Genomic DNA, 23,598 nt, shown 5'->3' with positions numbered 1-23,598 from the left:
ACTGCCTGTAACTTAATTTCTGGGGATCCTGACACCTCTGGCCTTTGAGGGCACTTGTACTCATTTGCACAACCCATACACATACACAGTTAAAAATAAATCTTAAATGCCAACTTGTGGCCCAACATGGTGGCACACACCATTAGTCCCAGCACTAGGGAGGCAGAGTCAGGCGGATCTCTGTGAGTTCAAGGCCAGCCTGGTCTACATAGTGAGTTCCAGGCCAGCTGGGGCTACAGGGAGACCCTGTCTCAAAAAAAAAAAAAAAAAAAAGGAAAAAAAAAGCCAGCTGTGTCTGATCATCCTGCCTCAGCCCCAAGTGCTGGGATTACAGGCACGAGCCACTATGCCAGGCTCCGAAATGACTATTTTCCATTTGTACAGTTTCACTTTAAAAATATTAGTAAATGGAATAAATGACATGCTGCGGGGGTCTCTCCCTCTCTTTGCCGGTCATTGGCCACCAGCCCACGAGGGCAGGGAGAGCAGAAGTGGCAAACGGGGTCAGGACGGCCAGTGAGCACTGATGGAAGACAGCCCTTCTGGGGAGACTGGTCGCAGGCACAGTGAAACAGCAGTGATACAGCTCCAGACAGTGAAACAGCTCCGTTTATTAGTGGGAGAACTAGAGAATTTATAGTGTGGAGGCAGTAGCAAAAGCCTCAGTTGATAGGTGCTCACAGTGTGCTTTATTTACATGTGGCAGTGGGCTCCTATCTTCCAGACTATCAGGCAATGCCTGATTATCATATAGAAAAAACCTGGGGGTAGTTTTTACTCCAGGTAACTATGCCAAAGGTCATGTTTCAGATAAGGTCAGGCATCTGTGCTTGGTGGCACTTTCCAGGTGAGCCAGGAAGAGAGCAGGAGGCCCCCTGCTGAAAAGGGGAGTTCTTCCAATTGGCGCTGAGCCCCTCAGGGCTATCCAGACATGGAGATCTGCAACCCTAACAGCAGGGTTCCCCAACAACATGCAATTCTAAGTGCCTTTTTTGTGTGTGTAGGCAGCCTGACCTTGAACCTTAAAAATATTTTTATTTTATGTGTGTGAGTGTATTGCCTGCATGTATGTATGTAAGTTAACCCATTTGTGAAATGCCTGTGGAGGTCAAAAGAGGGCACTGAATTCCTTGGAACTGGAGTTATAGTCAGTTGTTAGCTGCCATGTGGTTTCTGGAAACCCAAACCTGGATCTGATGCAAGAGCAGTCAGTGCTCTTAACTGCTGAGCAATCTCTCCAGCCCCAATATCGAACTCTTGGCCTTCTCTACCTCCCAAGTGCTTGGATTACAGGCATGTACCACCTGACTAGTTTTGAGTTTTGACTCTCCCTCCCCTCTCCCCCACTCCCTCATCCTCCTCTTCTTTTTGTGGTGCTGACAATTGAATCCAGTGTTAGGCAAGTACTCTACCACTGAGTTCTATCCTATACAACTCTAAATACCAGGTGTGGTGGTGCATGCCTTTAATGTCAGGACTCAAGATCTCTGTGAGTTTGAGCCATCCTGGTCTACATAGCAAATTCCATGCTAGCCAGGGCTAGATACACAGTGAGACCTTGTCTCAAACAATACAACTCTCCCCAAATCCCTCACAAATAATTCATTTTATTGCTGATTAGTAATCCATCTTGTGTTTCTTTAAAGTTTTATTACACTTACTTATTTAGTGTACATACATATGTGTATGTATGCATGTCAAAGCATGAATATGGAGATCAGAGGACAACCTGCAGGAGTTGTTTCTCTCTTTCCACCATGTGGGTTGTCAGAGATTGAACTCAGGTTGTCAGACTTAGTGGCAAGTGCCTTAACCTGCTGAGTCATTACACACACACAAATATAAATAAAAAACAAACAAAAGCCCAACGCTATTGACAGTAATCATTTTACATCATGTTGTCCAAGAGACAGATAAAGCTGGAAGACAAGGTGTGTTCCTAGGGCTCCAGCCTCTGTATTTGAGTCTTGCATTCTGGGACTCTGAGATCATCCTTTATCTTGTAATCACCTCCTCCCTCCAGTCTTACCCCTCTCCCTTGCTGGTTCAATGATTTTTAGTTTTTAATTATTTTATGTGTATGAATGTTTAGCCTGCACCACCAAATGCATGTAATGCTCCTGGAGGTCAGAAGAGGGCATCAGATTCCCTGAAACTAGAGTTATGAACAGTTGTGAGCCTTCATGGGGATGCTGAACTGGGTCCTCTGTAAAAGCAGCCAGTGCTCTTAACAACTGAGCTATCTCTCCAGTCCTTTTATTTTTATTTATTTTAAAATAGAAAACGACTTCCTTTTTTATTTTTGAATGTGTTGTATGTAAGTGCATGCAACGCCTGTGGAGGCCAGAAGAGGGCATCAATCCCCTAGAACTGGAGTTACAGAATTTTGGTAGCCACCATGTAAGAGCTGTGAACCAAACCCTGCTCCTCTGCAATAGTAGCTAGTGCTTTTAACCACTGAGCCATCTCTCCAGCACTCTTTATGTTTTTGAGACAGGGTCTTACTATGTAGCCCTGGCTGGTCTGGAACTCACTATGTAGACTAGACCAGGCTAGCCTTGAACTCACAGATATCTGCCTGCCTCTACCTCCCCAATACTGGGATAAAAGGCATGCACCACCATGTGTGGCTTTTATTTATTTATTTATTTATATTTATTTACCCCACCACTTTTTTTCTGACTTATTTATTTATTTATTTATTTATTTATTTATTTATTTATTTATTTAAAATAAATGGATTTCTTACAGTCTAGTATTTTTACTTTAAAGTCTTTTGCATTTGGGGCATGCTCCTCCCTCCCCCTCTACAGAGACCCACCCCATGCCTTCTTGCCATCTCTGTCCCTTCATCACTTCAAAAGCACATTTCTGTACAAAAGAATCATTCATTTAGGCTTTGAAAATACCTCTATTAGCTGGGTGTGGTGTTCATAACTACCATGCCTACAACATTACAACAGGATGGTAATTTTAAGTCTAACATTTGAGAAACTGAGGCTGGAGGATTGCTGTTGACTTCCAGGTCAGCCTGGGCTGCACAGAGTTCCAGCCTATCCTGATTACAGAGCAAGGCTCTGCTTCAAAAACAAGCCCCCCTGCCCCACAGAGATCCCATAGCTCTATGTCCTCTGTTTAGAGAACACCTCCCTTATCTCTGTGTTCTGAAATTTCTCTTATGGGTGGCTCTCTCCTTTCCCCCATTAGATTTGGAGACCCCTGAAACTCGAGTCTTTCCTTCAGTAGTTTAAGTTACCAGAGGGCACAGAGAATGTCTTCATTAATTGTTAGATCCCTCAGGGGAAGAACTTTTCTCTTTTATAATCCTGGATTGATTCTAGCTGTGTACACTGTGGGTGCTCAATAAATGTTGATTGACCAAGTAAACAATGTACTTAGTCCCCTGGAGTGTCATACTCTTTCTTTCCACAGGAAGAAAGTAATAACATTAGGCAGAGCAGGCTGATCTCTTAATGTGATTACCTGGGATTTGTGGACTGGGGACTCTTTTCCCCAATTTTGTTGGATACATTCATCTCTCCACAGAAGTTCCCCAACAGACACCACTCATGCCGCCGGCCAAACGGCGGCCACCACTGATTGCCTTGACACCCCACCCCCCTCCCCGGCTTAATCTTGATTCCATCAGAGCTAAAGTTGCTGCTTCCAGCCCAAGATAGGAGAGAACTCATGGTAGTACTGAGATGAGCAAAATTTACCCGTCCCACAGTGAACTTGATCTTGTATTTGAGGTATCCTCTGTGAGCCCATGTATAGAACCTTTTATTTTCTTTTAAATTTTGTTATTTTTAGCTGGGTGTGGTGGCGCACGCCTTTAATCCCAGTACTTGGGAGGCAGAGGCAGGCAGATCTCTGTGAGTTCAAGGCCAGCCTGGTCTACATAGTGAGTTTCAGGCCAGCTGGGGCTACAGGGAGATCCTGTCTCAAAAAGACCAAAAACAATTTTTAAAAAAAATTTTTATTTTGTGTGTATGAGTGTATTGCCTACAAGCATGTAAGAAGTGCACCTGTGCTGTGTAATGCCCAAAGAGGTCAGTAGAGAGAGTGTTGGATTCCCCTGGAACTGGAGTTACTGATGGTTGTTAGCTGATGTGTGGGTGCTGGGAATCGAACCCGGGTCCTCTGCAAGAACCACCAGTGCTCTTAACTCCAGTTTGGTTCCCAGCACCCACATGGCAGCTAACAACCATCAATAACTCCAGTTCCAAAGGATTCAAACCTCTTTTCTGGCCTCTTCAGGCATTGCATGCATGCGGTATACTTATATACATGTGGGCAAAACAGTCACACACATAAATACTTTTTAAAAATAAAAAATATTTGACATTTACATAGCATAAAGTATAATCAGTGTTTCTGTTAGTATATTCAGAGTTGTAGAACCATTTCACAATCACTTTTCTTGCTTTTTTCTTTTCCTCCCCTTCTCTTCCCACCTCCTCTGTCTTTTGGTGTTTTTAAAATGGAGTCTTGCTATGTTGCCCTGGCTGGCCTTGCACTCACTATTTAGGTCAAAAAACTAGTGGCAATTCTCTTGTTCCAGCTTCCTGAGTGCTGGGGTCATAGGAATGTGCTACCACACCCAGCTTTACATTTTCCCTCCCCCCACAAAACAAACTGCATACTTACTGGGTCACCTCTAATTTCCCCGTAGCTCTAGGATATAGTCTATATTGTTTCTACAGATTTGCTTATTCTGGATATTTCAATATATAGAATTAGACAACACATGGCTGTGACTGGCATCTTTCACACAACATACTTTCAAGGTTTGTCTGTGTTGTGACATCTATCAGCACTTAATTTTTATTTCCAATTGTTTGGCTATGCTATATTTTATCAATTCACCAGCTGATGGACATGTTTTTTTAAAAAATATTTTTTTATTTTATATGTATATTGCCTGCATGTAGGTAGGTGCACCCGTCATGCAATGCCCAAGGAGGTCAGAAGAGGCGCTGGATCCCCTGGAACTGGAGTTACAGACAGTTGTTAAATGCCATGTGGGTGCTGGGAATCAAACCTGGGTCCTTGCTAAGAAGAGCAGTCAGTACTCTTAACTGTTGAGCTAGCTCTCCAGCCCCTGGACATGTGAGTTGTTTTCACTTTGGGCAAGTTTTTTTTTTTTTTTTTACAGTTCTTAACTGCTGGGCCATCTCTCCAGTCCCTTTTTTTGGGTGTTTTTGAGACAGGGTCTCCCTGTAGCCCCAGCTGGCCTCAATCTCAGAGAGGCCTGCCTCTGCCTCTCAAGTGCTGGGACTAAAGGCGTGCACTACCATGGCCACCTTGGAATACGTTCTAAACTATAAATTTTATCAATGCAAAAACATCTGAATGTTTAATGTTGATGCAGTCAGCTAAGGAAGGCATTCAGGTCTGAGTAACTTCCCTGAGCATACAGTCTGTTGTTGGTTAACTCAGGACAACTAAGTAACTATGTGAGTGTCTCTGGGCATCATCTCTATGTAGGATCCTTTTTGCTTCTTTTCTAGATAATGGGCTGCATCTCTTAGCCCTGGCTTGTCAGCTGATTCATACTTGTTGCTAGGAGACAAGGTTAGCTCAAATCACTCAGATTACAGAACGACTGGCATAGGAACACTTGGAACACTTTATCCCAATATTCAGCAAGATCAAGGAAAAGGTTGAAGCTGTAGCTATTCCTCAGCCTGGGTTTACCAAACATCTTGCCAACTTTCTTTTTTCTGACTTTAGGCCAGCTTTCATTTTCTTTTGCTGGTGCTGGGGATCAAACCAAGGGTCTTATGCATGCACTCTACTATGGAGCTACATTTATAGCCCTTGTTTTTTTTTTTTTTTTAAAATATGTGTATTGTCTGCATGCAGGTAAGTGCACCCATGTTGTGCAATGCCTGTGGAGGTCAGAAGAGGCTGCCGGATCCCCAGGACTGGAGTTACGGACAGTTGTTAGCTGCCATGTGGGTGCGGGTTTTTGAACCGAGGTCTTCTGCAAGAACAACTAGTGTTCTTAACCACTGAGAAATCTCTCCAGCCCAGCCCTTGGTTTTTTGAGACAGGGTTGTCTTACATATCTCGGGCTGTGATCCCCCTGCCTCAGCCTCCAGAGTGCTGAGATTAGAGGTGTGCACCATCATCCCTGGCTTAAGGCTGGCTCTCTTTCACCACTCAGATTTACCAGGGTGACTTTTCCCACATGTCATCAAGAACATGTAATAAGGCAATGAGAAAAGATTGTAACAGGAGAGAAAATGAACTAAGAAGGAAAATCTATTCCCGTAGATTTTAGAAATCCAATTGAGATGAAAATTTTTTGCTCCAGTATCTCTGACAGTTTTGCAGGTATCTCACAAGGATGAAATCCGTGGGTGCCCAGGGGATTGGGAAGGCTGGGTGGGCAGTGGGTTATTTAAGAATGATTGTCTCCTTGACCATAGTAGTTGCCTGGAGCATAATTCCCCCTTCCCAGCCTTGGCCAGAGCAGCTGGGCATAATGAACAGTGTTTAAAGATGCTTTGTTTTACACCCAGCAAAAAGGATCATTAACACCTCACCAAGCCTGTGGAAGGGCTCCTGCTGCTGTTGATAATCATGGGAACCCTCAGGGTATCAGGAGCAAAGAGGTGGGTAATTCACCAGAAAATGGCATTCACTGACTTGGATTATATGCATCACTGCTCCTCTCCATTTGTGTGCTTAATTAAGAGCCGACTAGTACAAAATAAATGAAAGCCCAGTTCTTCACTAGAACTATCTGGGGAGCCACAGAAATTCTGCAGGGATGAGGGAGATGCATTGGAAAGACTTCATTTCCATTTCCCCATTTCCATTTCCTATTGTGGACTTAGGTTCATGGCACATCTGATTCTTAAGGGGACAAAAAGCTCATGAGAGCAAAAGATCTCTTACTGAAATAATGATTAGGAGAACGAAAGGTGTAGTTTATGTTCATTTTGTCATGGAGAAATCAGAGTTGTGATGAGGGCCGTAGTTTGTCTAGCAGGCATGTCAACCTGTGGTCACACAAGGCTGAAGGCAGCCATGACTGTAGCCAAACACAAAACTATAATCTTATTTAACACATTTAATTTGGTAATGTGATTGCGTGGTTGTCAACTGAACTTTGTAGATGATAACTTAGTGTCACAATATCAATATCAAAAGAATGACTGCTGGAGGAGAGTCAGTTTTCTTCAGGGAAGCAGCCCCCAAAAGGGCACCCATGATCCAGTAGGAGGTCCTAACACTGATGCCCATAAAGTAAAAAGGGGAAAAAAAAAAAAAAAAAAAAAAAAAAGCACACGAAGTCAAGAGGAAAAAGCAGGGGCGGGGGATGGGGAGTAACTGGAGGGAAGATGGGGGGTGAATTTGATTAAAACACATTCATATGCATGTATGACATTTTCAAACAATAAATAAATAAGACTGGACACACCTGGTAGGGTGTATACTCCAGTCACATTAGAAAGCTCTAGGAGTGAAGAACTAGATTTGCCTCAATGTTATGCATGACATCATTCATTCAAAAGTTTTTATAAGTCTCTACAGTGACCAGCTGTTTGATTGCCTAGGAGTCAATTCAGTTTGTTTGCTCCCCCAAGGAAGAGAAAATAAAATTGTTTTTTTAAAAAATTTTATTTATTTTTATGTGTGTGCGTGTATTGCCTGCATATAGGTAAGTGCACCTGTGTCCTGCAATGCCTGTAGAGGTCAGAAGAGGCTGTTGGATCCTCTGGGACTGGAGTTATGGACAATTGTTAGCTGTCATGTGGGTGCTGGGATTCTAACCTGGGTCTTCTGCAAGAATAAACAGTGTTCTTAACTGCTGAGCCCTCTATCCGGCCCCAAAATTGCTTTCTTAATTGTTTACTTAGCAGATCTGGAAAGAAGGCATTGATGACTCAGGTTGTCACATTTGGCAGCAATTGCTTTTAGCTACTGAGCTATCTTATCATCTTTTAAAATTTTTTTTTGGTTTTATTATCTGTTTTTGAAAAAAGAATAATTAAATTTGAATAGTAAAGAGATTAACAATAGTCTCATTCTGACATCCATATAGTTTCTAACAACTTCTGACTAGTCATTAAGAGACTTACAGCCTGGGAATGGTGGCTCAGGCCTATAATCTTAACACTTGGGAACTTGATATAGCAGGATTGTTAAGAGTTCCAGGCCAGCCTGGGCTACACAATGAATTCCAGGCCAGCCTGACTTGTAGAATGGGACACTGAATTAAAAAAAAAATGTACAATAATGTTATGTGCATAGAAAAGGACACAGAATGCCAATCAGAGGTTCCTAGAGAGAAAGAAGGCTTTCTTCCTGTTTTTCTTAGTTTATTTTGAGACAGTCTTACTCTATAGCACAAGCTGGCTTTGAACACAATCCTCTTGCTTTAGGCTCCCAGCTGCAACATTATATCTTGCTAGAAAGAGGCTTTTTGTGAGTGAAATTTTTCTGTATTAAGGATCAGGACTAAGATGCTTCTTTTAGGAACTGACAGATGAAGAAGAGAAATCTTTGGCATTCAAATTAAGAGTCTGAATTCTTTGCTGTGCCATTTTGTGCTAGTTTATTGCAACTGGTTGAAGAAAGGACTGAGGAGTATGAAGAAATTCTCAGTATCTGGTCTGTTGCTATTCTTGGGGTTAAGACTGAGCACAAATACACACAAGGCCTGACCTTGAATGCAATGGGACAACTTGGAAGGCAATCACTTAGTGTCAAGTCAGGCTGTCGTGACTTCCATCCTGGGCCTTTGTATTGGAGTCCCGAGGAAGAACGGCACTGTAGGTAAGAGGCCAAGTAGGCTAGTTAAATGACTTAGGTGGGCACCACAAGGGTGGAAGTAGAAGCAGTCAACACTATCCTACAGACGGGATGTGACTCCACCTGTACAGATAGCAGAGCTAAGGAAATTCCTAATGATTTCTGGGTAGCTGGGCTTCTTTGCTTATATAACGTATAGTAGAAACTACATCTTCTACACTATGAAATCTGTATATGGCATAGATCCAACAGGCTGGGAAATTAGAGAGAGTGGCAGAACACGTGGTCATCAAAGATTTGCTTCTCTCTTGCTGGGAAGGCCTTGTCACAAATTGGACAATTCAGAAAACAGGTCTGCATGTGCTGCTGCTCCAAGGTGTGATCACAGATTCCATCAAAGTCTGACATGCAGATGAGGCATTTCTTGATGGAAAGTTGGAAGAACAGAGGTTAGTACAAATGTGAGCTTTGTGTCACAGACATGTCCCCATCTTGCTTTCCACTGTACTCTTATGGCATAATGATTGGCACATGAAAGGAGCTGAAGAAACTGAATGAACAGATTCACATTTGGAGATGATCCCTGGGGCTTTTTCTAACCCCAGGATTGAAAGAACTTAATATCCCCAAAGCAGTCAATGTAGCTCCAGGCTGGAAGGGGTACCGGCCAGGCCTTGCTTGGTTAGCTGCCTAGATCACATCTCCCAAGTCACACTCAGAGGCTGAGACCTGGAGCAGAATGGGAATGGATGGGCAGCTTTTCTTCTCACCTCAACAGGTTGCTCCAGCCTTGGGCCCAGAACAAACTGATCCAGCTGACTTCTGCGTTATCAAAATGAACCACTTTCCCTATGGTTCTCCCATGAATTGGAGCAGGAGTGGCAATTTTCTCGAGGACTTTATATGAAAAATCTTTTTTTTTTGTCTTTTTGAGACAGGGTCTCCCTGTAGCCCGAGCTGTCCTAGAACTCACTATGTAGACCAGGCTGGCCTTGAACTCACAGAGATCTGCCTGCCTCTGCCTCCCAAGTGCTGGGGCTACAGGTGTGCACCACCACGCCTGGCTATATGAAAAAAATCTTAAGAATCAAGTACTTACTGGTCTAGGAGCAGAACTTTCTTGGATACCTGAGGGGAATAAAAAGGATTTCACCTGATGAAAAAAACAGCATGTGTGGATTCGAGTAGAAACTTTCTGCAACCTTCACTGTCCCCTCCACTGCACTTGATTCTGTCTCATATATACCACTTATTTCTGATAGATGGGATCTGGGTCAATGATAGATAGGAAAGAATAAAAATTAAGAGAACGCAATTTTCAATAACCAGGTTGTATGTCATATAATGAGAAACAAAACAAAACAGTAAACTGGGGATACAGGAGAGAAGTGGAGAACGATCAACAGAATGAAACCTATTACTTGGTATGTCAGTAAGGGAAAAAAAAGCAAAAAACAAAGCTAAGGAGGATGATCTCTGTGAGTCTTGTGGTCAGCCTAGTGAGTTTCAGGCTAGCCAGGGCTCATAGTGAGACCCAATCTCCAAAGCCTGGAGAAATGGATCAGAGATTAAGAGCACTGGGTGCTCCTGCAGAGGATCTGGGTTCAAGTCCCAGCATCCACACAGCAGCTAACAACCGTGTAACTCTAGTTCCAGGGATCCAATGCCCTCTTCTGACCTCTGTGGGCATCACATGACAGAGGTGCACTTACATACATGCAGGCAATACACTCATACACATAAAATAAAAATAATAAATGAAAAAAAAATACAAAACATTCCTCCCCTCCAAACCAACCCAAAACTAATGAGAAAAAGAAAAGAAGGAAAAGAACAATAACCCTATTTTCGTAGTGAGGAAATGTGAGATTTAGGCCCACAGAGATAGACCCCTGTGGAGCTGGAGTTATAGGTAGCTGTGAGTCACCCAATGTGGGTATGGGGAACTGAACTCAGGTCCTCTGCAAGAGCAGTACATGCTCTTATAACTGCTAAGTCATCTGTCTAGCCCCTAAGAAGAGATTTTAAGAGCCAGCAAGATAGCTCAGTAGGTAAAGGTGCTTGCCGCCAAGCCTGATAGGAACTTACATGGTCAAAGGACAGAATCAGTTCCTGCCAGTTGTCCTCTGATCTCCACATGCATGCTTTGGGATGTACACATTTTACTTTTCAATAAATAAGTAAATGTAATAGAAAAATTTAAAGGCTGGAAACATGGCTTAGCAGTTCAGAGCACTGGCTGCTCTTCCAGAGGACCTGGGTTCAGTTCACAGCACCCACATGGTAGCTAATAACTGTCCATAACTCTAGTTCCAGGGGATCCGACACCCTCTTCTGACCTCTGGGAGCAATACACGACATGGGTGCACTTACACACATGCATTATACTTATACACATGAAATAAAATTATAAAAATGAAAGCTGGGCGTGGTGGCGCACACCTGTAGTCCCAGCACTTGGGAGGCAGAGGCTGGCGGATATCTATGAGTTCAAGGCCAGCCTGGTCTACATAGTGAGTTCCAGGACAGCTGGGGCTACAGGGAGACCCTGTCTCAAAAACATCCCCCCCTCAAAAGAAAAAAAAAAAGAATGAGGGTCTGAGGATGTAGCTCAATTGGTACAGACAGTTGTGATCTACTACGTGGGTGCTGGGAACAAAACCTGGGTCCTCTGCAAGAGCAGCCTGTGCTCTTAGCCAATGAACTATCTCTCTAAACCCAGGTTTCTCTGGCTACACTGGCTGGCCAGCAAGCTCCCGGGGTGCTTTTCCTCTAATCAGTGCTGGGGTTAGAGGTTATGTGGAGCTATGGCACTTTTTACATGGGTACTAGGGATCTGAACTCTGGTCCTCATGCTTGTGCAATAAGCACTTGACCCATTGAGCCATCTCTCTAACCCTAGCCTTTTACTTATATTCTTTTCTGTTGAAGTTGCCATGTTGTAAGAGTAAGAAAGAATACAAAAGTGTTGCAAATTTTTTTATTTTTTTGTATTTTTTGAGACAGCGTCTCCCTGTAGCCCTAGCTGGCCTGGAACTCACTATGTAGACCAGGCTGACCTTGAACTCACAGAGGTCCACCTGCCTCTGCTTCCTGAGTGCTGGAATTAAAGGTGTGTACCACCATGCCCTGCTTCAAATATTTTTAAACAAAAAGTAAACCTTGGGCTGGAGTGATGGCTCATGGGTTAAGAACATTAGCTGCTCTTGCAGAGGACCAGGGTTTAGTTCTCAGCACCTATATGGCAACTAACAACTATTCATAACTCCAGTTCCAGGGGATCTGATACCTTCTGGCCTCCGTAGGCATTGCATGCATGGGTGTACTTAACACACATGCAGGTAAAGCACTCATAAACATAAAAACAAATAAAAGCAAAACTAAACTATCCCTGTCTATTGCAAAGATCTGGCTGGAACTTTTTGTTTTTTTTTCCTTAAGATTTTATTTACTTTTTAAAATTAAATGTATATGTGTGTCTGTTTGGGTAATGTGCACATGTGTGCTGGCAGAGATGTTAGTCCTTAGGGGTTCAAGGTTATTCTCTACTGCATAATCCGAGTTCCATGAGACACTCTCAAAATAAGATGAAATAATAAAATGAAGTATAAAATAAAACATTGATCTGAATAATGAAGTCTTACTGAACTCATGTACTCGTCCTAACAGTTTTGTACCCTGTGCCTCAGAATTTCTATGTAGTGGGCTGTATCTACAAATGGAGATAGTTTTGATTTTTTTATTTCCAATTTAGATGTTTTTCATTTTCCAAAAGTGGTGAGAGCTGGGTGTGGTGGTGCACACCTTTAGTCTCAGCAGTCAGGAGACAGAGGCAGGTGAATCTCTGAGTTTGAAATAGTAATAATAATAATAATTTAAAAAAAACCCAGCCGTCTATGCTGTGATTTCTAGGCCAGTCACAGATATAGAGTGAGATTCTGTCGTTTAAAAAATGGTGAGAAACTATCTTGCTTCTGATCCTAGAAAGCATATAGTGTTGGCTGCAAGGTTTTATAGGTAATCCTTTATTAGAATGAGGAAGTCTTTTTTTGTGGGGGGGGTTTATTTTTGTATTTTTATTTTATTTATTTATTTTTGTCTTTTTGAGACAGGGTCTCCCTGTAGCCCCAGCTGGCCTGGAACTCACTTTGTAGACCAGGATGGCCTCGAACTCACAGAGAACCGCCTGCCTCTGCCTCCAGGGTGCTGGGATTACAGGCGTATTGGCTGGAACTTTTAAGAAAACATTACTGCTTTAAACCATTAAAAAAAATGAGGTCTCACGTTGTTTTTGGAGATAAAAAGAAAAGCTCCCCATTTGGAAGGACATGTTATTCCAAGTCCTTGAGAAAGCATTTCCATCCCCATTTCCTACCCTACCAGTGAGTCTCAGTGGAACACTCCGTTACCCTTAAGTAGGCCATCAAGGGGGCTGCTGCAACTATGGGTTTCTGGGAGGCATAACTTGCCTCTAGTGCTTACATTTCCAAACCTTAATTAACTTCCTCTGCTTTGTATGTGTGCATCTTCTACACAGACATTTCTCTGATTTATACATCTGGAGGATAGCCACGGGACTCAATTTGTGTCTGCCGCCTCTAGGTGAATGATATGATTTGCGTCTTCTGGATTCAGATTTATTTCTCAATTAATACTTTTTGCCTGGCAATTTTTCTTTCTGTTGGGTCCTCAGCTTCTGCCCAGCAAGTCTTAACAATGAGACTAGCTTTAATTAGCATCTCAAACACATATATACACACACAAATTAGTGGGGGAAAGGGATGCTGGCAAGGCCCTTCTAGCTAGAATATGAAAGTTGTCTTACCGGTATATGGATTTCCATAGACAAGGCCTGGATTTTGCCTAGCATCTCCTTGATCTGAAGGAGGCACTTGATACATCAAAGAGTCGACATCAAGACCCATGTAACTCAGCAATCTGTTGTTTTCCTTCTTCAAGAGCTAAGGATAGATTTATAGACATGTTGAAAGACAACCACAAAGAATGTCCACTGGGAACTGGGTAATGTCCACTAAGGTAGTGCCCAATGAGCAGTGTGGCATTGGGGAAGCAAAATAAGTGATAATTCACAACTCTTAAAGTTGTATATGAATGTAAATATATTTACTGAATTTGTGTAATTTTTATTTATTATTTTTGTGTATATGATGGGGGGTGGGTACATGACCAGAGTGTGAGTGTGGAAGTCACAGGACAGCTCTGTGGAGCTGGTTCTTTTCACACACCTTTATGTGTGTTCTGGAGATTGAACTCAGGTTGTTAGGTACTTTACCTACTGAGCCATCTCACTGGCTGTGAGGATGTGTTTTTGAGCTAGCACCTTTCTGTGTGCTCCAGGCTGACCTGAAACTTGTGATCCTCCTGCTTCAAACCCCAAGTGCTGGGATCACAGGTATGTACCATCACTTCCACCTGAATTTTGTTTATTTAACACAAAGAATTCTAAGTTGCTAATATATCTCAGCTGAAAAGGGAGTATAAAAGTTGTTTGGATAGCTGAGTTGTTTTGGACATAGGAAGGTGGTAAGAGCCAAAATGAAATTGGTAATGTTCTTATTTTATTGAGATCAGAATGCGCCTTTTAATTTTCTTCTTAGAATAATTTCTTTACATAATATAAATATTCATGTGGCAAAAACTTTCCTTCTTCATGACAAATGCCTTGACCCATCTTGCTGGCTCATTGTTTTTGTTTATCTGATGCTGGGTCTCATGTAACTCAGGTAACTCAGGCTGTCACTGAACTTGATATATAGCTCAGGCTGGCTTTCAATTCCTGGTTCTCCTGCTTCTATCTCCAGAGTGCTTAGATTACAGGCATGTATCACCATGTTTGGCTTTTTAACTACAGTTCTGAACAAAATATCCAAATACCAGATCTCTTTCTTGGTGGTGTAAATTGTGTTATATAACTTGCCCCCAACCATCTGTCTAATCTAGAAAAATTCTTTTTCAAGCTCAAGGTACACTTATCTAAATCAGGCATCTGAAGATGAGAAACCAGAAATAGACCCCAAAAGGCCTTCTGCAATCCTGAAACACGTTGGCATAAGTTATAAAACCAACACCAAAAATTATCAAGGGGACTTACTATTTAGTGTATGCGAAATTTCAACTAAAAAGCTTCTGGAGATGTGAGAACCATGTGAACACCCAACAGCTCTGAGCTGTGCACTATAAGACGGGGCGTTCTCTGAGCTGTGCACTGTAAGACAGGACGCTCTGCTACATGAGGTTTATTTTTGTGTTTGTTATTGGCATTTTATTTTGTGTATTTACCCACAATTTTTGTCTTTTTTTGGTCTTTTTGAGACAGGGTCTCCCTGTAGCCTCAGCTGTCCCAGAGATCCGCCTGCCTCTGCCTCCCAAGTGCTGGGATTAAAGGCGTGTACCACCATACCCGGCCACAATTTTTTATAAAGGGGGAAAAAAAGTGGAAATGATCATTTGGGGCATAGCCTAGATGGGTTACAGGAAGGGTGGGGACGGAGCACTTGTAGAGATGTGGATCTAGAAGAATGAAGCAGAAGGCAAGGGCAGCTGGCGCTCTGACGCGAGGCATGCAATGACCTTAAGTGGGTGTGGTGACCTTAAGTGCAGTTTGATGTGCTGTGATCACCTTCAGTCAGTCAGTCACACTCAAGTGTTAGAATGGACTGATGATAAATACTGGAGAGGAGCAAATGAGTGCACAACAGTTACTGGGACTTTTATTAGCCATGCCTGGCGAGGCTGCTGCTTATAAGATGACTACTGCCCATGCCATGTAAGTTTAAGTAGAAGACAGGGTTTTATGTGCCAGACATGGTGTTTGTATCCCAGTACTTGGGAGGCAGAGGCAGCAGGATTGCTTCCAGTTTGACGCCAGGCTACATAGGGACTACGGGAATTCCAGGCCAGCCTGGGTTACACAGTACTACCCTGTCTCAAAACATCAAAAAAAAAAAAAATAGCTGTGGTTATAGTTGGCAGAGTACTTGCCTAGCATGCAAAAACCTCCCTGGGTTCGATCCCCCGCACCACATAAACCAAGTGTGGTGATGAACACCTGTAGTCTCAGCACTTAGCATGTGAAAATCAGAGGATCATGAGTTCAAGGTCATCTCAGCTCTACAGAGAGTTTGGGACCAGTGTGGGCTACATAAGACCCTGTCTTAAGAACAACAACAAAAACAATCCCAGGATTTTATGATAGATTAGAAAACTGGAGCTAGGTGTGATGGCACATGCCTTTAATCCCAGCCCTTGGAAGGCAGAGGCTGGCAGGATCTCTGTGAGTTTGAGGCCAGCCTGATCTACAAAGTGAGTTTCAGACCAGCTGGGGCTACAGGGAGACCCTGTCTCAAAAAGACAACAACAACAACAACAACTGGATTAAATTTACTATTTTGTTTAGGAATAACTATTTCATCCAGAAAGAGCCCTTTACAGGCCAGACTGTCCTCAATTTCCTCAATTTCCAAGATTCATCTGCCTTCCAAGTGCTAGGATTAAAGGCATATACCATGCCCAACCCCTTTTTGTTATTGTGTTTGTTTGTTTGTTTGGGATGGTCTCACTCTATAGTCCAGGTTGGCCTAAAACTGACTCTGTAGCCCAGACTGGTCTCAAACTTGAGGTGATCCTCCTGCCTTAGCCTCCCAGCTGCTGGGATTACAGGCAGGAGCTACTGTGCCCAGCCCTTCTCTTTAGAATCCTGGGATTTTCTACCTTCTTCACACACTTACATCATTTTCTTTTTCTAGTCTCTCTTTCTCTCTCTTCAGAACATCACATATAATCTTGTTGTCACTCAGTCTTCTCGACAGGTCAAAGTTCTCATCCTGTTAACAGTAAGAAATTAGAATGAGCATCATATACTGCAATGTAGCCCCAAAGTGGGAGTTTGCAGAGGATCTGGTTTTCCAAAGGGGTAGGACTGAGGTTGGGGAGAAAGGAAGTCAGAAGGAATGGTACTGTGGACAGGATGTTGCTTACAGTGACTTAACCAAATGCTAGAAAGCCTGAGCTGGCATGAAGATGCCAAGGTGTTTTGGGTTTCACTGGCATTGTGAGTAACCAAAGAAAAAGTAAGCTTGGGGAAACCTTAAGATTGACATAACCTCACTCCACGGAGCCTGGAGCCCAAGGCACTTAGGTTTAGGTTGGATTCCCTCCCAGTGTGAGCACAGGCATAAGGTCTCAAGTTACACAGGGAACCCAGACTGGGGTCTTGAGCTTCCCACAAAGTCAGGGTGACTCAACTAGTTTCATACTTCTGTATTTCCTATCTCCTGCTTGTACTCATACACATGCACATGTCTCACAAACACACCTCAGCTAATTGTACTAGTTGAGGTTTGTTCCATGATTTTTTATTTGAATGCTGGTGTCCAAACTGCTGTGCACTTCTAGAAGACCCTGAGGTAATGCGAGAGGTGTACTGAACTTAACCTGTAAGTTGTTAATTTGAAAACTTTGCCCTATTCTTTACCATGTCAAAAGAGTCTTATTTGTGTATGTTTTAAAGATCTGTTTTTATTGATGTATATGTGTGTAAGTCTGCATGAATTTATGTGCTCCACATGTGTTCAGGAATCCAAGGAGGCCAGAAGAGGACACTGGAATTACAGGTGGTTGTGTGCCATCATCTGGGTGCTGGGAACTGAACCTGGGTCCTCTGCAAGAGAAGTCAGTGCTCTTAACCTCTGAATCATCTTTCCAGCCCTTATTTGTGCTTTTTGAGACAGGTTTTCATGTACTGCAGGATGGTTTCAAACTTATTATGTAGGTAAGGAAGACCTTGAATTCCTGGTCCTCCTGCCTCCACCTCCCAAGTGCTGGGATTATAGGGATGAACTACTGTATGGCAAACATACAGTATCTTTTCTATTGTCGGTTCTCAAGAACTGACTACGATGGCTGAATGAGTGATGCATCTGTGAGATGAGACGCAGTCCAATAGTCGGATAACATTCAGACATCAGAATTCTTGCGTGTTTACAGATTCAGAAAACAAAGCTTTCAGGTACCTGTCAGCATCATGAGGCCTCTTTATTTATTTTATTTATTTATTTTTTGGTCTTTTTGAGACAGGGTCTCCCTGTAGCCCCAGCTGTCCTGGAACTTACTATGTAGACCAGGCTGGCCTTGAACTCACAGAGATCCGCCTGCCTCTGCCTCCCGAGTACTGGGATTAAAGGCGTGTGCCACCACACCCGGTGAGGCCTCTTTTTTTTTAACAACATAATACAGGAAATTATTAATTAGGCTTTCTTTACTATACAACTGTAACTCAGAATGATTTATACTAATGATAATTTCTTTTCTTTTTTTGATCTCCTGTAGCCCTAGCTGGCCTGGAACTGGCTATGTAGACCAAACTGGCCTCAAACTCAGAGATCCACCTGCTTCTGCCTCCTGAGTGCTGGGACTAAAGGTGTGTGCCACCATGCCCAGCACTAATACTTCTAACATTAATTATAACAAAATTGGCATTGAGTGTTACAATTTCCTGTTGTATAGCTCTTTCCAGCCATTAATTTGTTTGTCATACAATAACTCTATAGTGATCAGGGGTTATTTGCATTGTTCCTAACCCAAGGATCTATATGTCACAATCTGTCATTATATTTAACTTTCAGTATCCCTTTATCACTTATCACATATTAGACATGTCCACCTTTCTGAAACATCTTTTAAATGGCAGATTCTCTGTCCTTTTGGATAGCAGGTAAAACATCCAGAGGTGAGCTCTATTCTAATCTGTCTTATTTATTCTCTCCATTACCGTAAAATGACCTTCATCCCCCCTTCTTTAGGCTCCCTCCCACATAGCCATGCAAAGATAGACGTGCCATTAACTCCTGCTTTTTCTTCATTGTGGTACTTTCTTTCTGCTTCATCTTTTCCACTGTTTGCTCGAGATTCTTCTGTTGCTCCTTCTGCACAAAAACAGATTTCAGTGCCACTGCTGGGAAAATGAACACATGCCCGAACACATGCCCTTATATACACATACACATACACACACACACACACACACACACACACACACACACACACACACTCTCTGACACCTGTTAAACTCATGAGCAAGCAGGAAGAGGTAAGATTTTTAGTTACTGAATAAAACCATGATATAACCTACTATAACTTGGCTTTTTTTTTGGTGGGGGGAGACAGGGTCTCCCTGTAGCCCCAGCTGTCCTGGAACTCCTTATATAGACCAGGCTGGCCTCAATCTCAGAGAGAACTGCCTGCCTTTGCCTCTCAAGCACTGGGATTAAAATTAAAGATGCACACCTGGCTATAACTAAACTTTTTTGAGCTGGGTGTGGTGGCATACACCTTTAATCCCAGCACTTGGGAGGCAGAGGCAGGCAGATCTCTGACTTCAAGGCCAGTCAGAGATACACAAGTGATCCTGTTTCAAGGAAAAAAAAAAAAAGATGGTGGCTTCTTTTGAGACCTTTCCTAGAGTCAGTAAAGAAAGCACAATTTTGGGGGTGGAGAGATGGCTCAGCAGTTAAGAGCAGTGGCTATTCTTGCAGAAGATTGGGGTTCAAATCCCAGCATCCACAAGTTGGCTATCCAATGCTCTCTTTTGTCTCCCTCAGGCACTGCATGACATGGGTGCACTAACACACATGCAAGCGTAACACTGATACACATAAAATAAAAATAGATTTTAAAAAAGCACAATTTTCTTGGAAATTCCTGAAAATACTATTTTCTTCCATGAGTCTACCTGTTCAGTTAAACTGAGAAAAAGTTGGCCATTTTCATTTTTTAGATGCTGCAACTGCTCTGTCTTATCTTGATCTCTCAGAACAAGTGTCTCCATTTCTTTCTCTTGAGTGGATAGCTGAGCCTAAAGCAAAAACAGTGACATAAAAGAAGGAAAACTAATCAGGAATAACATTAAAATTTTAATGTGCAGAAACAAAGATGCTTTCTCTAGCAACTCCCAGCTGGAAAAAATCCTCAGAACTACTTCCACTCCTGCTCTACCATCCTAAGAATCTATGACTCAGCTGAGGAAAATAAGATGCCTCTTTAAAAAGGCCTGTCTTAAAGATAGAGCAGTTCTGCTATGGCTTGACATTCCAGGCTTTTGAATAAGATTCTGCTTGAAAATAGTTTATAATTAAGGTTGGAAAACCATTGGTATAGATTATTGTCATTCACTTTAAGATTAGCTCATGATACATACAAATTAACAAATTATTCAGTTCCTGATCACACAGCTCTGGAAGCAGTGGAAAAGCGGCCCGAAGGCAGAGGCGGAGGCTGCGGATCCACCAAGTGCTTGGGGTGGCGATAGCGGCGAAGTGTCGCAGAGCCACAGTCCACAGCCGCATGTCCAGGCTGTGGGTGGACAAGGGCTCGGAGGACTGAGGACGCGACCTGCCGCTGCCGGGCCACCTAGGGCTACGCCGCCCGCCTGCTTCCTGGCCCTGGACGCCTGCCTGGAGGAGCTGCTTGCCAGGGTGGACGAGTGTGGGCATGCTGGACACAATCCACAGGGACTCCAGTGAGGGTGTGCTGCGCATCCATGCCAAGGCCGCTGAGATGTGGACCAGCTCGAGGCCTTCGTGTGCTTGGTGGGCGGCAGAGTGGCCCGCGTGGTGGAGCAGGTGACCCGGGCCCGAGGCTGAGCTGGGCTCCCTGCCCTCGGGCCTTCGGGAAGCTGCTGCACACCATCAGCGTGCCCACTTCCCTGGCTGCTGCCCCAGCTCTGAGCCCACATCCAGCTGCAGGGGGCTCTGAGCAAGCTCTTGTTAAAGAGCCTAGGAACGGCGTGCATGGTGTCAGAGTGGGACATGTACAAGTTTATCTTCCCAAAGGTCCTTGGTGTCGATCCCTGTGTCTTCCAGATCTGTCTGAAAGCTTTTTGGTAGGGGGTGCTGGGGAAGCCAAATGAATTAATTTATCTGTGCGATAGGGCTGAGCTGTTATTTTTATGGATTTTACTACAACTAACGGTGTTACTGTGTCTAGATTTATATATTTATATGCTCTATCACAAAAGTGACCAAACAATTAAAACCTTGTTATTAAATCCTAACAGTGATTCAGTTTTCTGTAGCCTACTTTTAGGCTAGATGGTACCGTTGTTTAGCATTTATTCAACTTTCCCCAGTGTGGGTTGTAAACCAAAGGAAATAAGACAGTTTCCCAAGGAAAAGTATTAGGTGTTCTGTTGCAGAAGTTCTGAAGTTGTATTCGACAGTATGACTCATAGTCCTAGTTTATTGTAGCAACCATATTTATGATTGTCAACGTTTGGTTTACAGCACTAATTAAAATGATGAATTTCATTGGAAAAAAAACCCAAATTATTCAGTTCCTTGCACATCATTACTATTTGAAATATGTATACATGGGATTACCAATCTAAGACTGAAAAACACATAACCCGTAACTTTAAGTTTGATGCTTTGGAAATGTTCATCTTGATTGTTAACTTTTTAGACTGAAAAGTGCCTAGGAGATTGGCAAAGTACACTTCGGTGGTTGTCTGATATTTCTTTCTTTAAAAAAATTTTTTTTTATGCGTATGAGCCTGCATGTGGGTAGGTACACCAGTGTCATGCAATGCCCAAGGAGGTCAGAAGAGGGCATTGGATCCCCTGGAACTGGAGTTACAGATGGTTGGTTGTTAGCTACCATGTGGGTGCTGGGAACCCAGGTCCTCTGCAAAAGCAGTCAGTGCTCTCAACCACTGAGCCATCTCTCCAGCCCTGTCTGAGGATATTTCTAAGGAGGATACTAAAAGGGAAAGGCCTACCTTGAGAGGCAGCACTGTCCCACAGGTGGGGGGTCAGAGAGAATAAATAGGGAAGGAAGAAAACTAGCTAGCCCAGACACTCTCTGATTCCTGGCTGCCATGATGGGAGCTACTCTGCTCTGCAACACCCTCTCCACCATATGACTAGCATTTTTTGTTTTTTCCTTTTGGTCTTTTTGAGACAGGGTTTCTCTGTAGCCCCAGCTGGCCTGGAACTCACTATGTAGACCAGGCTGACCTTGAACTCAGAGATTCACCTGCCTCTGCCTCCCAAGTGCTGGGATTAAAGGCATGTGCCAACCACACCCAGCAACGACTGGCATTTCTTAAACCATGAGCCCAAATAAATCCTTCCTTCTTCAGGTTTGTGTGTGTGTGTGTGTGTGTGTGTGTGTTTGAGATAGGTCTCCCTGTAGCCCCAGCTGGCCTGGAACTTGCTATGTAGATCAGGCTGGCCTCAAATTCACAGAGATCCACCTGCCTCTGCCTCCTGAGTGCTGGGACTAAAGGTGTTTATCACCACACCCAGCAATCAAGATTTTATATCGGATATTCTGCCACAGCATTAAAAGTCCAATGTCAAAGGTATGTTACTAGGCACATACTACAATGAGATGCATCTTTCTGGACTACTAGATTGAGTGGTGGCAATGCTAAGAAAATATCCTTTGGTGAAGATACAGTATGATCTACCTGAAGCTGATCCACTCTGACTCCCATCTTCTCATTTTCTGAGGATATCTTCTGGTTCTGTTCTTTCAGTCTGTGGAAGCAAAATGACTATGTGAAATATTTACTGATTCGAGGTCAATTACCCCAGGGCATAAGTGATTTAAGACTAGCTTAGCCTAAGCCAACACTTAGTTACCCCCATCATTGCCAGAACAGGAAGTGTTGGGTTTTTTTTTTTGGTCTTTTTGAGACAGGGTCTCCCTGTAGCCCTAGCTGGCCTGGATTCACTATGGAGACCAGGCTGGCCACGAATTCACAGAGATCCACCTGCCTCTGCCTCCCGAGTGCTGGGATTAAAGGCGTGTGCCACCACGCCCGGTTTGGTTTTGTTTTTAGAGAGACAATCTCATGTAACCCAGGCTAGCCTCAAACTCACTGTATGGTTGAGGATAACCTTTAACTCCTGGTCTTCCTGCCCCAACCTCCCAAGTGCTGAGATTAGAGGGGTGTACCACCACACCCAGCTATAACAGGCAGTGATTTCTAACAAATTCCACACATGGGATCTGATCCTATCTAAGTGTGTTTATGACAGAGCTGTTGCTCCATCCAGTAGTGGATGCATACTCACTGAAGAAGTTCAGTCTCCCAACAGGCCTTCTGCTCTTCTACTTTCTGTTCTAGCTTCCTATTGATGATCTGTAGAGTTTCTAGCTCCTCCTGTTGATTGAAACATAATTAAAGGGACAGATCACGTCTAAGAAAACTTTTAGTAACTTAGGCAAAGAAAAAATATTTATAGAGCACTTAGGCATAGCATGATACAACAATGGATGAAATATCTAGGTAAGGAGATTTCCATATTAAAATATTTTGGGTTATAGATATTTATTGTTTTTAAAGTAATGTTTTAAGTCATGCTCTTTCCATACATACACTGTTGTTGTTGCAGGGCTAGAGATCAGACCCAGGGCTTCACGCAAGCCAGGTAAACACTCTACTACTGAGCTACGGCCAGCTTGTTCCTTCCAAACCAAAAATTTCATCTGGCTGGGTGTGGTGGCACTTGCTTGCAATCCCAGCATTTGTGAGGCTGAGGCAGGAGAATTTTGGGTTCAGGCCAGCCAAGACTATACAGTAAGACCCTACCTGAAAAAAAAAAAAAAAGTATCTACCTTAATTTCACTGTTACAAGAGATTATATTTGTCCATTAATGTATTATGGACAAGTATTTATTGAGTGGCTATTACACATCAGACACTGTTATCCAGTGGATAAAAACAAAGTCACTTGTTAGTGCTATCCTATAAACTGACGAGTCTCATATATAATTTTTAAAAATTTAGCAGCCATACTGGGTGTG

The 23,598-nt window shown here is 43.1% G+C and overlaps 1 protein-coding gene and 1 pseudogene across 2 annotated transcripts in view; one reads left to right on the top strand and one right to left on the bottom strand.

The window, feature by feature from the left end:
• Window positions 1–8,290: 8,290 nt before the first annotated feature.
• Window positions 8,291–23,598, bottom strand: part of Calcoco2 (calcium binding and coiled-coil domain 2) — a 37,232-nt gene continuing 21,924 nt past the window's right edge. Inside the window, exons 6-13 of one of the 2 annotated variants that reach the window (XM_008838293.2) lie at window positions 22,866–22,954; window positions 22,256–22,325; window positions 19,520–19,642; window positions 18,627–18,713; window positions 16,518–16,613; window positions 13,595–13,730; window positions 9,869–9,897; window positions 8,291–9,192 (exon numbers count right to left, since the gene is read on the bottom strand). In XM_008838293.2, coding sequence (XP_008836515.1) covers window positions 9,031–9,192; window positions 9,869–9,897; window positions 13,595–13,730; window positions 16,518–16,613; window positions 18,627–18,713; window positions 19,520–19,642; window positions 22,256–22,325; window positions 22,866–22,954 — 792 coding nt within the window. In that variant the 3' untranslated portion in view covers window positions 8,291–9,030. The remainder of the gene's footprint in view (window positions 9,193–9,868; window positions 9,898–13,594; window positions 13,731–16,517; window positions 16,614–18,626; window positions 18,714–19,519; window positions 19,643–22,255; window positions 22,326–22,865; window positions 22,955–23,598) is intronic. The other variant, XM_017799438.2, reaches the window with a different exon arrangement.
• On the top strand, window positions 19,998–21,167 carry LOC115071292 (annotated as a pseudogene).

Source organism: Nannospalax galili, unplaced genomic scaffold, assembly GCF_000622305.1.
Source record: "Nannospalax galili isolate Female #2095 unplaced genomic scaffold, S.galili_v1.0 scaffold95, whole genome shotgun sequence".
NCBI lineage: Eukaryota > Metazoa > Chordata > Mammalia > Rodentia > Spalacidae > Nannospalax > Nannospalax galili.
The sequence above is the reverse complement of the archived record's forward strand: the minus strand, read 5'-3'. Positions and strand labels throughout refer to the sequence as shown.